The sequence below is a fragment of the Bos indicus x Bos taurus genome, chromosome 4 (assembly GCF_003369695.1).
Source record: "Bos indicus x Bos taurus breed Angus x Brahman F1 hybrid chromosome 4, Bos_hybrid_MaternalHap_v2.0, whole genome shotgun sequence".
Lineage (NCBI taxonomy): Eukaryota > Metazoa > Chordata > Mammalia > Artiodactyla > Bovidae > Bos > Bos indicus x Bos taurus.
Genome location: NC_040079.1, coordinates 17,398,504 through 17,412,726, shown reverse-complemented (window position 1 = coordinate 17,412,726; position 14,223 = coordinate 17,398,504). Strand labels below are relative to the sequence as shown.

The 14,223-nt window shown below is 42.0% G+C and overlaps 2 protein-coding genes across 7 annotated transcripts in view; both read right to left on the bottom strand.

The window, feature by feature from the left end:
- The window catches only part of SVOPL (SVOP like), a 134,856-nt gene extending 122,382 nt beyond the window's left edge, over positions 1-12,474 (bottom strand). Inside the window, exons 1-4 of one of the 3 annotated variants that reach the window (XM_027538890.1) lie at positions 11,446-12,474; positions 2,616-2,731; positions 2,347-2,438; positions 519-617 (exon numbers count right to left, since the gene is read on the bottom strand). In XM_027538890.1, coding sequence (XP_027394691.1) covers positions 519-617; positions 2,347-2,438; positions 2,616-2,697 — 273 coding nt within the window. In that variant the 5' untranslated portion in view covers positions 2,698-2,731; positions 11,446-12,474. The remainder of the gene's footprint in view (positions 1-518; positions 618-2,346; positions 2,439-2,615; positions 2,732-11,445) is intronic. The other 2 variants (XM_027538888.1, XM_027538889.1) reach the window with 2 other exon arrangements.
- A 540-nt stretch (positions 12,475-13,014) lies between these two features.
- ATP6V0A4 (ATPase H+ transporting V0 subunit a4) overlaps positions 13,015-14,223 on the bottom strand; it is a 71,462-nt gene continuing 70,253 nt past the window's right edge. For 2 of the 4 annotated variants that reach the window (XM_027538879.1, XM_027538882.1), the window contains one exon: positions 13,015-13,754. In XM_027538879.1, the coding sequence (XP_027394680.1) occupies positions 13,661-13,754 (94 nt within the window). In that variant the 3' untranslated portion in view covers positions 13,015-13,660. The remainder of the gene's footprint in view (positions 13,755-14,223) is intronic. The other 2 variants (XM_027538881.1, XM_027538880.1) reach the window with 1 other exon arrangement.

Below are 14,223 nucleotides of genomic sequence, written 5' to 3'. Positions count from 1 at the left end.
CTCTGTCCTACAATTTTCCCAGACAAAAATACTCAGGTAGGTAGACATTCCCTTCTCCAGGTACTCTTCCCAACCCAGGGATCAAGCTCATGTCTTCTTCATGGGCAGGCAGATTCTATACCATCTGAGCCACTAGGGAAGCCCCCCCGCTCCCTTTTACTCTTCTTCTAATGGCCTTCCTTGTCAAATATATATCTCTTTTAATGTCAACTCTAGGTCAGCCACTTGATTTTTTTTTTTTAACTCATATCAGTTTGTGAATCCCCAAATTTGGCTAAGGCTCACTTTCTCTGATTTGTGTCTCTTCCGGGCTCCTGCTAGGGTCTGGAAAATGAGCAGTTCAAGGTTATCTCCCTAGAGGAAAAGAGAAAAGGGAGAAAGGCCTCAAATGCTAGATTGGGAACCAAAACAGCAGGTGGAGAGGGATTCCGTGGCCCTCCGCCAGGGGGATGAGGAAGGGGAGCGGAAACCCCAGGTCCTCAGTTGCCTCATTCTCAGTACAGGAAGTGGGCACTCACCGTGGTCACTAGTGCCACCTGCCAGTTCTCCAGCTGCCATTCACAGCGGATGGCAGGAGACACAACCGCTATTAACATGATCTCCATGGCCTCGGCAACCTCAAAAAGAAGGAAGGAAAACACTGTGTCAAAGTGCTAGCCTGTTGTCACTGCCTCCCATGTCTGCCTGTCATCCTTCTAGTCCTAACCTCCTCCTTCCTACCTATTATATACCCACTCAGCCCTGCTAGTTGGATAAAGAAGCACAGAACAACTTTGGCTTTCATGGATGTAACATTCATGGTTTGAACAATTTTGAGAGGATCCCTCAAGATGTATGACATGTATTCCCTTGTGATATTTCATGTTTTTGCATTTAACACAATGAGGGTGTTGTGTGGGGGCCATTTAGTTGGCAGATGACCCAAGTTATTCAGCAGCATCCACGTCAACCCAACATTGCTGTCCTATACTTGCCATCCTCGAGATCTCAGGGCATATCCTTTGCAAATGGATTGTTGAAATAGTCCCTGATTTCAAGAGGCTGCAATGGGGAGGCAAGATTCATGAAAGTTAGAAAATAAGCAATGAATACAAAACAGTAAGAGCTCATCATCGGGAAAGAATGACTGCTTAGTAAAATTAGTGTAAGATGTGTTACTAAATATTTATATTTTTATTGAAAGAAATATCTTCCTCTGTCCATATCTTGTAATTCATTCCAGGATGAGCTGATGTCCCAGGGAAAGGAAGAAGTAGATGTTAGATTATAGAAATTCAATGCAATAATGAACAAGGAAGATTCCAAAATCATTCTGAGGTTTTCTGCCTGGAGGAAGAGATGAATAATGATATGATTGACAGGGACCAAAGGACATTAAGGGAAAAAAGGGAAATTATAGGGAGGGAAAGATGCATTTGCTGGAGATACATTCTATGAATAATAACAGGATATTTGTATCGGGTGTTTATTATGGTACTTCTTGTATTTGTGTAACTCGAAGGTCTGGGATGAAACAGGCATGGCTAATGTTAGCTAATATGCGGGAATTTGAAATATATCATAATGGCTCATCTCTCTCCTTGGAGAGTATTATAGTCATGTTTAGAATTCAAATAGTTGGTATGTTTTAGTCCAAAAAGTATGTGTAAGAGGTGGCTTGATGATCTCAGAAGAAAACTTAGGTATTAAACTTACCTCCTTTGCTAATAGAGAGCAGTTGGGTAAGTATTAACCTGGACTCCACTCCTCTCAGGAGTCTTAGAAGGAAATAAGTCAATAAGGGATAAAGCTCTGTCCCACTCTGATTTAATAGCCGTATGGGAGAAGGATCAGCCAGAAGCTAGGGGCAGTCATGAAGGAGACGCACTGCAAAAGAAGATCTCAGAAGACCTTAGAGACGCCTGAGACCTAGGAGTCCTTGTCATGGACTGAGACTGTCGTGCTGCTGTTACACACACATCCCAGACACGTGGGGCCCTGAACTCCAGCTACCTTCAGTGGCACCAACAAACCTTCAGGGGTGCCAGTTACAGGGTCGGTGAATCTATAATTACAGCAGGTATCGAGGTGACAGTTATGCATAAAATGTTGAGAACCATGCATCTAATTTGACTTAGAATGATACCATAGGTTTCTCCTCTCTTTTCAGTGTTTCAATTTAAACCTTTTTAAAAAAAAATGAGTATTGACAAATGAACTTATTTACAAGACAGAAATAGACTCATGACATAGAAAATAAACTTATGGTTACCAGAAGGGAAAGGGCAGGAAAGGGATAAATTAGAAGTCTGGGATTAACAGATACACACTCCTATATCCAACTATAAATCAGCTCTAAGCACTCACCCCTGTGCTGCCCATGATCAGAAACAGGGCAATGTGGAAACGTCCAAATCCGATGGTCTCCACGGCTTCTTCCACGGTGAATGTCTTGGACTCTAACAAGGAAAAACAGAGTGAAAGGAACAGCCCCTGTGGGGAGGCAATGTGTATGGATTATCACTCACTCTGGAGGATGTTGGAAAACCAATTTGTTGCTATAAAAATAGTAAATACAGAGAAGAGAGGGAATTCAACAGTAACTTGAGGACCAGAGACTTCTATGGTCCCCTTACCTCTCGGCTGTGGCTCTGGGGTCCCTAGGTTCAGCTCCCGAAGGCTAACGATAGTGACTGGCTCTGTCTGCTTGGCTGTCATCTTTCAAACGGTTTGGATTCCCCACACAGCTGTCCTACAGGAGACAGGAGAGGGAAGATGCAGGAAACTGGGGAAGGAAGAAGGAAAGAAAGAAAATCGAGTGCATATTCTCCTCTACTCTTCACAGAAAATCAGTACAGTAGGTATTGTAATTTATCACCATTTTACAAGTGGAAAACCTGCAACATGGAGAAGTTAAATCATGGAGAAGGTTGAATGGCCAAATGGAAGAATTGAGTTCTAATGGCTAGTAATCAACCCGGAGTTGGGGCCAGGTGAGCTCTTGACAGTTTAACCAATAGTGTTCTCTGACTGGGAATGAGGGTGGGCTGTGCTAGAGAGAGATAATCACAATAGCCAATGCTTTACTGCTCCATAAATGCTATGGTTTACAGTATAATCAGGTATTACAGAGTGCTTTCTCACCTTATTTTCATTTAATTCTGACAGAAACCCATAAAGTTTCTTTTTATCCCTTCCACCTGGGGTATTTAATCCTTAAAAAAAAAAAAAAATTAACCCTAAACATTAAAACAAGAATAAAACAAGGAAAGCTGAAATTAGTGGGGAAAAATTTTAAATAGGTTTATAATAGTAATTTCATTCTATAGCCCTGGTAGGATAAACAGACACCCTAATCTATTCTCACTAATTATACTGTTAGCAATAATGTTGGTATCATTATTTTGACACAAGTACATATTGTAGCTTAAAGCAATTATGTTACTATTATTAGGAACCAAGATTTCAGTGTAAGAGAAAGAATATACAAAAATCAAAAGTTATGTGAACACTTTACTTTCTAATTTTGAATTGGAAATATCCATGAATTCATTATGTATTATAAACACACACACATATATATATACACATATACACACATATATATACATATAAAGAAGAAAAATTGCTGCAAAGAATTAAAGCCCAAAGATATAAAAATCCATTGTTCATAGGATTACTAAAATTGTAATCTCACTGATCATCTTTGGAGAACACTAAGAAAACAACTCATTCTGAAAACTAGTAAGTATCTTGCCTTTCTTGTACAAATTGTCTGTATTTTAGAGTAACCAAACAGTCTGTGAAAGAAAAGTATTCTTTCATTTCAGCTAAAACATACAGAAAGAAGGATGGAATTAAAGTTCATGATTTTGCAACTCCTAACAAAATAAAGGATCCAGGTAATGATCATCAATGGCTGATAAACTAGGTAAAAAGCTGATAGAGAACTTTATTCAAATAGATAAGACTGATAACACCCCTGACCCCACTGACATTGGCCCTTCATGCCGCTGAAGATGATCAGAGGCAACGTGGCTCCTGATGAGAGGCACAAGGGAGGATACACAACATCAGCTGTGATGTAGTCTCCTAAGAAGAAACTGAACGTGAGTCTGATTGAACTCCTAGCTCTACCTACCATTTTATACTTCCTGTAGCTCAGAAGTACAGGACTTCCTTGCAGCTCAAATGGTAAAGAATCTGCCTGCGATACAGGAGAGCAAAGTTTGATCCCTGGCTCGGGAAGATCCCCTGGAGAAGAGTATGGCAATCCACTCCAGGATTCTTGCCTGGAGAAGTTCATGGACAGAGGAGCCTGGCAGGCTACAGTCAATGGGGTCGCAAGGAGTCGGACACGACTGAGCGACTAACACCCACACACCATTTTATACAGAGAATGAAGAAACGATGCTAAACTACACAACGTGGATGCAAAAAGAAAAATCCAAAATGCCAGAAGTTCTACAGGTTAATGACCCAACTTCTTCAGTAAATAAATGGAAAGAAAAAAAGAGGAGAGGAGAACCTACAGACTAACAGAAAAGAGACAAACCAACCAAATAAATGAGTTAATTTGCCTGGATCTTCAGTCAAACAAATCAATTATAAAACAACAACAAGAGAATGAGATGACAAAGATGACAGAAAATCAGGGAAATTTAAGTTTGGAAGTTTGATGATATTAAAGAATTACTGAGGACATCATTAGCTGGGACAATGACATTATGGCTATGGTAGAAAAAATCCTTATATTTTAGAGACAGATGCTGAAATATTTAGATACAACAATGTTTGGGATTCGTTTTAAAATAATTCAATGGTGGGTTAGGAATAGAGTGCAGAAGGGGATGGACGTGCAGATGAAAAAAGAATGGCCTTATAGTAACAGTTATTTAAGGAGGGTAGTGGGTACACTGGGGTTTGACTGTCCTCTGCTTTTGCAGATGTGTAACATTTTTCAAAATAAATAGTTTCAAAAAGGAGGTTCCGAGATTTGTATGTAACTTTTCCAATATCAGACCACTAGTAAGTAGCAAAAGCAGAACTCAAAGATCCCCTTTTCCCAGAACATAAATAGCTGCAGAGCAGTTGCAGAGAAGCAAGTCAAGGTCATCAGTGTTTGCCAAGTGCCACCTCTGTATCTTTGCGTGGGCTCCTGTGGAGGGTTTGTAGGAGCATGGGACACATTCCCTGCCCTAAGGAGCTTTTAATCTAGCTGGAGACACCAAAGATACACATAAAAACCATACTATAAAGTAGATATTATTTGTTTCCTTAAAACTCTGTCACAGACACACAAATATTCCAGATGGAAGAGAAATCAATAATGCTCAGAAATGAGTTCACGAAATCCTCTCTCCCAAAGGAGATCGTGAAAAGTACAAAAGGCTGTTATTTTCACAGAGTGGAAAACGTAAAAATAATTGGTCTCTTGGACCGTCTGAGAGGCTGAAATTCACAAAGGTGGAATGTTCCAGAAATTCCTAATGCTCTCTTTCCAAATGTTGTCCAAATACCTTTTGGAGAGGTGTTCTTTACCTGGTAACTTTTAAAAAACTTTTGAGAAAAAGTCGCCTTTGGTTAATTATCAAAAGGACTTCAGTACACATTAAAAATTAGCTATGACTGAATATCATGTTTCCAGATGAAATGAAGTACTAACTTAACCAAAATATGACAATGAGATTATTCAGTGAGAATTAGATGGTGGTGATGGCTTTACAAACGTGTGCCTATACTAAAAATCACTGCATTATATATACTCTAAAATGGTGAATTTTATTATATGTCAATTATATCCAATTTTTTTCCTCTAAAGAACAGCCATGCATATCATGACAGCGGACTTAAAAACTGAAAGTGAGTATGGCCACTAACAGTGTTAGAGTGGATCAGACAGTAAAGAATCTACCTGCAATGTGGGAGACCTGGGTTCAATCCCTGGGTTGGGATGATCCCCTGGAGGAGGGCATGGCAACCCACTCCAGTATTCTTGCCTGGAGAATCCCCATGGACAGAGGAGTCTGGCAGGCTACAATACATAGGGTTGCAAAGAGTCGGATGTGACTGAGAGACTAAGCACAGCACAGTGTTAGAGAATAAAACAATTTGGGGAAAAAATTTTTAAAAATCCCAGTAAGTTCATCTTAAGTTCAGTTACAACTAAAATGCTTAACAGTAAATTCAATCTTCAACCAACACTTAATCTCTGCCAGTCAAGTTTTATGACTTCTCATAACAATCTAAACATGTTTCACAATTTCAACAATCATAAAGGTTTACTTTTTAGAAGAGTAATAAAGCAGTCTTCCAGCGAGTCTGCTCACTAAAATACTGAGTGGCAGGAGGAGAAACCCAGGAAATCTACCACTTACTACCAAGTAGATGAGTTTTAATTTAACGTGTTTGTTTTAACCGATTAGGTAGCTCCATGGGTCATAAACACCCTACAAACTTCCCTTCTCTTATCAGCAAAGTGATTCATCACAGCCTGGCAAAAGCTGTCAGGTCCATGATAATTGCTTCAGAGTATCTCTTGAATTAAAGCTGATCGCGGGAAAGGAGATTCACATTTTTTATTTCATGTTTCTTTTCTTTAATGTATTCAGCTGCACCAAGTCTTAGTTGCAGCACTGGATCGTCAACCTTCACTGCGGCACACGGGATCTTTCATTGTGGCATGTAGGATCTAGTTCCCTGACCAGGGATCAAACCCGAACCCCCTGCATTGGGAGCACAGAGCCTTGGCCACTGGATGGCCAGCAAAGTCCTCATCTATTTCTTGACTGAAGAAGAGAATCATAATATTTGCTTTCCATGATATGACAAGAACCATGCCCTCAAATTAAAACAAGTTACCATTTTCCTCTATTGAATTTGAAAAAATACAAAAGATCAATTATACCCAGTGTAGGAACTCCCCTGGTGGTCCACTGGTTACGACTCTCTGCTTCCAATGGAGGGTGCGCAGGGTCCATCTCTGGTTGGGAACTAAGATCCCACATGCTGTGCGGTGCAACCAGAATAAACAAAAAACAACACTACCCAGGGTAAGTGAAACAGGCACTGACACTGATAGGAGAGTACACGGCTACAACCTTCCCAGAAGGCAGGTGGGCAAAGATGAAAGAATGTTGACTAAGCAGTTTCACTTCTCGGGTTCATCCTAATGAGGTAATCAAAAAGGTAGATGAAGATAACGTGTATGAAAACGCAGCACACTGTTATTTTAACGCCGATTGTCGAGGAGTGACCAAACAAATTATACTACAAAACACTCTTATAACAGAATGCCATTTAAAAGCTCTTAGGTGAAAGTCTATTTGGTGCTAAAAAGTATTTCCCAAAATATATGTACCTAAAGCACATATTCAATGATCCCAGTTCATAAAATTTCATTTAAATATGTACTTACATAGAAATTTCAGGAGATATGTCTGAAACTGTGTTTTGTCTTTCAACAAATATTTATTGAACACCACCATGTATCAGACAATAAAATATAGTGAAAAGGGTTCCTGTCCCCAAAGTACTTACAAACGGGGGATAAAGTCAAGTATTCACGTGGGAGCCACGTGGCCCAGGGGTGGTAGGCAGAGGTTGCTCTGGCAACGTAAGGGAGGCCCTGCTCTGCCCAGTCCTGGGACCTAGGGCAGCCAGTCCTGAAGGACTGAGATCAGAAGGACGAGGATTTGGCCAAGAGGAAAAAGTGAGGAAAGAATTACCTGGCTGGTAGAACTTAGGGTGGCTTTTTCTTACTTCCTTTTATACTTTTCTGAATTATTTAATTTTTAGAAAGGCTATGTCTGTTACCATGAAAACTCTGGAAGAAATGAACCAATGAAGATGCACAGTTGACGTGTCATAGGGCTCCCTAAGTCACTGACCCCTGCGCCATGAGCCCCACCTGCCCTCCATCACTGGCCTTGACCTCTTGGGTCAGGATAGGCTCTCGACCTGGAAACAATCAAGTCATTGACTGGCCACAAGTCTACAAGGTGGCCTGGCACAGAAAGCCCCCACTGCTAGTGCTGGTGGTTGCACAATATTGTGTAACCAAATTATAAAACTAAATGCCACTGAACTGTTCGCTTTATAATTGCTGCAAAGGTAAATTTTATGTGTATTTTTTAGCATAATTTCAAAAATTAAAAGAACAAGAAGAGCCATTATATAGGTAATAGGTGTCTGTAGTTGATATAAACCATAAATTCAAGAAAAAGAATGTTAAGGTCCTAGTGGAATAACGAGCACATTATATAACCAGGCAATTCCCAACAGAAATTGCAAATAAAACTGGAAAATTGTTCACTTCTGTAGTAACTAACCAAGTTATAGAAATTAAAATCTTTAGGTATCCTCTGTGTGTGTGTGTGTGTGTGTGTATGTGTGTGTGCTTAGTCGCTCAGCCAGGTCTGACTCTTTGTGACTCCATGGACTGTAGCCCACCAGGCTCCTCTACCCATGGGGATTATCTGGGCAAGAATATTGTAGTGAGTTGCCATGCCCTCCTCCAGGGATCTTTCAAACCCAGGGATCGAACCCACATCTCCCACATTACAGGTGAATTCTTTACCATCTAAGCCATAAATTAAACATAGGAAGATGGAAGAAAGGAAGAAGAGAAGAGGGAGAGAGGGAAGAAGGAGAGAAGGGGAAGGAGGAAAGAAAAGGCAGGATAAAGGAGGGAAGGAAAGGGAAGGGGAAAGGGATGGAGAGAAGGAAGAAAAGGGGAGAAGAGGAATTAGAGGTGACAAGGAGGGAAGAAGGGAGAAGGAAGGGTGAGAGGAAGCAGGGAGGGAGAAAAGTAAGTCAGTAGCCATGGTGACATAGCGGCTGAAACTCTTCTGTTCCCTCGTCTGAAAATAAAAATAATACCCTCTACCTTCAGAAGCAGCCTGCTGCCCTCCCAGTGACAAGTCTTCCCTGAACCTTGCTTGTGGGCTGGCCACTGAGATACAGGTTGATGTTGCTGGGGAAGGCTTCTGAGAAAGTCCTCTTTTGCCCCTGTCTCCTCCCTGGGTCACAGAGACATGATGGTTGGTGCTTCAGCAGCCATTATGGGTGGTGATACAAATATGAAGTTGGAAAGATGGAAACTCTCAGCTAAGTCTGAGCATAAGCTAGAAAAGAGCCTGGGACCTGACGACCATGACGCGGAGCTCTTCTACAGCTTTGAACTGTTCACCTCCAGACGTGTTTTCCCTGGGGATAAAAGAAAGCTCTCTTTTTTGTTTGTATGTCTGTGTGTTTTCTTTAGGCTAGTCAAGTGAAGCAGTGGAGTAGAGAAGGAATAAAGAAGTCTGTAATTAGCTATGATTAATTGTAAACACCAGTATACTCAGACTAGCCAGGTATGTGTGATTTTCAGCTGATAAAGTTTCTTAAGTGCATTATGAGGATTAAATGAAATGATGCTTGTGTAATATGACACAGTGCCCACCGCAACACAAGCACTCATGTTGGCACTGTTTCTCATCAAAGTACCAACAAAATTTCTAAAATTTCACCACAGTCACAAGTCAGATACACTCAGGGTAAGTTAAGCATCTACAGAGTTATCAAATATGTATTTCTCCAAAGGCAATTATTTCTAATATTCAGCCAACAAGAGAACACCTAGGACTCAAATGAAAGACTATCCAAACTGGAAGGGAGGGGTAGCTTGCTTCCTAAAATAGATTGATTGCACTTCAGGAGTCAACGTAAGTGGTGTTAGGAAGACCTCACATGTGCCATATGCCTATTGGAAAATAAGACCCAAAAAACTCCAATCAGATATTTAACACAACATCCACCCCTTTCAATCACCTTATGCTTACGAAGAGCAAAACAAAATGGATTAATTTTCACTAAAAATGATCTTGTTGTACATTGCTTTCAGTTGTAAAATCAGTGTATTTTACAGAAAGAAAGATCTTTTGAATACGGAAGAAACTAGGTGCTGCAGGGGTGAGATGCTGGACAAAAAAGTGGGCAGTCATGTGTGACTCACTCAAAGGAGTGAACCTGTTCAGTTTCACCAACTGTAATATCAGTCTGTCTTGAAGACATCTTGGCTCAAATGCAAGACCAGCCCTTGAAGATGGTCAAGACTCAGATGCATTCTCTACGTCAGTGGAGGTTGCTAAAGGGTGGGGGGAAAAAAAAAAAATATATATATATATACCAACTACCTGCAACAGAAAAAGTCCTCATTCCTGCCCTGGTAAGTTATACAAGGCCTTCAACAGCAAGATTCCTTTGGTGGGGACATGCTGGTGGGGGGCGGGGGGCGCAGGGGTGTTGATAGGATATTTTTAGGATTTTGGTATTCACATTTGTGAATTATAAAGGGGCTTACACTCCAAGTCATTAAGAGGACACTCAAATATTAACTTGAAGTTAACAGATAAGGAAAGTATTCTCTGTTTTCTTGAGTTTCTGCCACAGTTTCATAAAATAAGCTTTCATAAACAGGACAAAATGCTTCAGAGATGGATATGAGTGAGAAATGTTACTGAGAGATAGAGCTTGTAATCTTAATGCTGAAATGGAACTTTGGAAGAGCTGAGTTGGCATTTTCTGTTCTTCGGCTCCCTAAGTCATTCTAAATCCCTTCTAGCCTAGAAAGAGGTTGGACAGATGGATGGATAGAGGGAGAGATGGAGTGATGGATGGAGGGACTGGTGGATGCATGGTGGATGGGCAACCTGTCAGACCAATTCAAAAGAATATGGATTAACGTGGGGGAAGACGCTCCACATCCTTCACTATCACTCCTGAAAATTTTCAGTGGAAAGTAATCATTGCCCGCCTTCAAAGAACTGACACATTAGGGATTCACTGTGAAACTCCAGGACTCAGAAGGAGTTCAGGTTTCATTAATGGACATTTTATTCTATTGCATTTTGCTGTGCTTAATTTTTTAGCCAGAGATGATTGGGCCATGTAGAGCTTTTAAAAACTGAACTTGTAACCCTGTGTATGAGACAGCAAAAGAGACACTGGTGTATAGATCAGTCTTATGGACTCTGTGGGAGAGGGAGAGGGAGAGGGTGGGGAGATTTGGGAGAATGGCATTGAAACATGTATAATATTATGTATGAAACGAGTCACCAGTCCAGGTCCGATGCAAGATACTGGATGCTTGGGGCTGGTGCACTGGGACGACCCAGAGGGAGGGTATGGGGAGGGAGGAGGGAGGAGGGTTCAGGATGGGGAGCACGAGTATACCTGTGGCAGATTCATTTTGATATTTGGCAAAACTAATACAATACTGTAAAGTTTAAAAATAAAATTAAAAAAAGAAAAAAAAACTGAATTTGTGTGTGTGTGATGTAATTTGTTTGGCAATATCATCAGTAAGAAGAGCAAAATTGTTATACTTCATCTGTATTCAGCCAAGCACTAATGGTCAAATACCCTAAGCCCCCCCAGAGCAGGAAAAAACCCAGAACTATGTTGCCCGTCAGAGTTTCTTACCTCTGTATACTTCCTGGAAAACTTTCCTGTTTCGAGCTCTTTTTCTCTACCTTACTGCACCCAAGTCTTACACAGAAGCTGGGGCCTCTTGCGGGCTTCTGGACTTCCCTTTCCAAGAAGCCCGGCTCTCAGATCTTCTCTCCTCCTTTCGGCTCAGTTCCGTGAACAGATTCTTTGAAGAACAACCCTGCATCCTGGGCTAATGAGTGACATTCAGGTCACACCCTCTTCTCAGCAGCCCTTCACCCAATCCCTTTTTAAAGAGGAAATTACATCTCTCATTGAGAAAGAGACTGCCAATCCTTGGAGGAAACTGTTATATCGATCCCAGAGAGACTGTGAATTTCTGAAAGAGCAGGGGTCCAGGCAAGGGGCAGAAGAGACAGTTTTGCTCCTTCACACCTGTTCTCACAGTCATCACTGTTTAGAATACAGGGCAAAAGACTGTGATTCACCTACGCATCACAGATTTTTAGATAGCCATTGAGAAGAGTGATGAACTGAGAACCTTGAAGCCATCTGGTGACCTTGGCAGCATGGGGACTTATGGACTTACAACTGCCACTTACACACAGCTTCAGTCTGTCCTCTCCTTCCACCGGTGCCATTGGCCGAACACCTCGTCCGTACCTGCTGCTCCATGACCGCACCTCCCTCCCCAACCCCGGGGTGGAGAGTGCTATTTACAGTTTGGCAATGAGAGGAACAACTCCATTTCCTGCCCAAGCACACACCTGATGAAGTACCAAAGTGGGAACTCAGATACACATCTTCTGACTCCAACTATTATGCCTGGGCTCAGCCTGTTTTAATCACTAAAGTAATCCTTGTTGAGCACCTAACTGTGCCTTAAATTGTGCTGGACAAGTCGTGACACTTGACGTGGAAGGTGACATGGACACGTCCATGAGCACCAGTCAACCCCACAGTGCAGAGAGGCCAATGGGAGCTTAAAAAAAAAGATCTGTCCAAAAGATGATTTTGCGTTTGGTCAGATCCTCTGAAATCTGATTATGAGTTAGAGGCTATGTAAAAGTGCTCTGTAAACTATAAAGCATGACACCATTGTTAATGACACTTAACTCACCCATAGAGTTACCATGTGCTCGGTCGTGTCTGACTGTTTGTGACCCCGTGGACGGTAGCCCTCAAGGCTCCTCTGTCCATGGGATTCTCTAAGCAAGAATACTGGAGCAGGTTGGCATTTTCTCCAGTAGATCTTCCCAACCCAGGGGTCACATCTCCTGCATCTGCTGCATTCACAGGTGGATTCTTTACCACTGAGTTACCTGAGAGCCCCATAGTTACCATAAAGACGGTAATGAATCTGGATAAAGGCCCTTCAGACTAGTTGACAGAACACATGTTATTCTACACCTGGCTCTCGGAAGTTTGCCAATGTGGGTGCCTAAGAAATGACTCTGGGGCCAACTGACCCAGAAAGCATCAGGACAGGCTCTCCGGCCATCTCCTTCCCTGCAAGCCATTTTCCAGAACCCGCTGAAGCCTGTGGATCCCTTTCCCCAGTTACCCCGGCATAATGCGCATTGAGAATAAACAAAATCACTGTTGAAGGTTGTCAAACTTAATTCCACAGGATTTAATGATTCAGAGAGCCACACCGGGGCCAGCCCTCCCTCTCAGCAGAGAATATTATCTGTTCTTCCTCACCTGGAGTGAAAATTCATGAGAAAGTTCCTAATCCTGTAAAGTTTAGCCCCAGCAAGGAAAAGAAGGTGTTTGAGGAAGGAGGAAATGAGGAATTAAAAAAAAAAAACATAATCCTTCCCTAGGATTTGTTTGTATAACTCTATTGTTTAGCTTTGGCCTATCATTATCAGTACTCAATTTTACAGAATAGTTTTCTTTAAAAAAAATCTTAAAGAAAGAGTGAATGCCCCAAAAGTTTAATTACATGAAAACATGAGTTTGGCACTCCCACTCCCCTCATTGCAATCATTTTAGTATTTGACAACAGGCTCCAAGTTGAAATGACTTGCCCGTGTAGTTTCTCTATGACATGGTGAAGTCATATCAAATCCCAGGGCTTACAGATAAATAATACAGGGCTTCCTGCCTCCAGTTAGTGAGAACAATCATTTCATTGATGGCCTTGCGCAGGCTGACTTTAAAGACAAGACGAAACTTCTTTCATTGGCACAGAGACTGGAACAGGAGGTGGCCAGACAGGTGGCCACAGCCTCCAGACGTGCAGCTACTCCTCAGCTGTCCCATCCAGGATTTGTTTGAAGGAGAATGGAGAGAACTTGTAACCAGCCCCGGTGTAGAATTTGTTTTGGAACTCCACCCTGTTGTTGGGGGCAAGGAGAAGGGGAATTGAACACAGAAATGAGAGGCTGGCAGCCGGAAGGGAGAAGCGGAAAGAGTGTAAAATCAAGCCCCAGGCGAGGAAGGCACCCCTGGCAGCCACCATAGGAATCCTGGGGTTTCGGGGCTTTATTTTCAAACCCTTCTCTTGCCTCCCCCTGACACCTTCTCTGCCCCCCATTTTCTCCAGGCCTTTACTAGTGACCTCAGGGACCACAGCACAACCTCTCCCAGATCCCCAACCACCAGGGAAGTCCTTTCTGGGCAGCACTGTCTGAAGAGATGGTCATGGGACAATGTACCACCATGTGGTACAGGCGGTTTGCTTCTATCCTAATATTAAACTGTGGGGCTTACCTAACTGCAGAACCACCAGAGCCTTGACTTACACTTTTATAACTTACATAACAGATACCACAAATGGTCACTTCTGTGTTATTATGTTGCAGA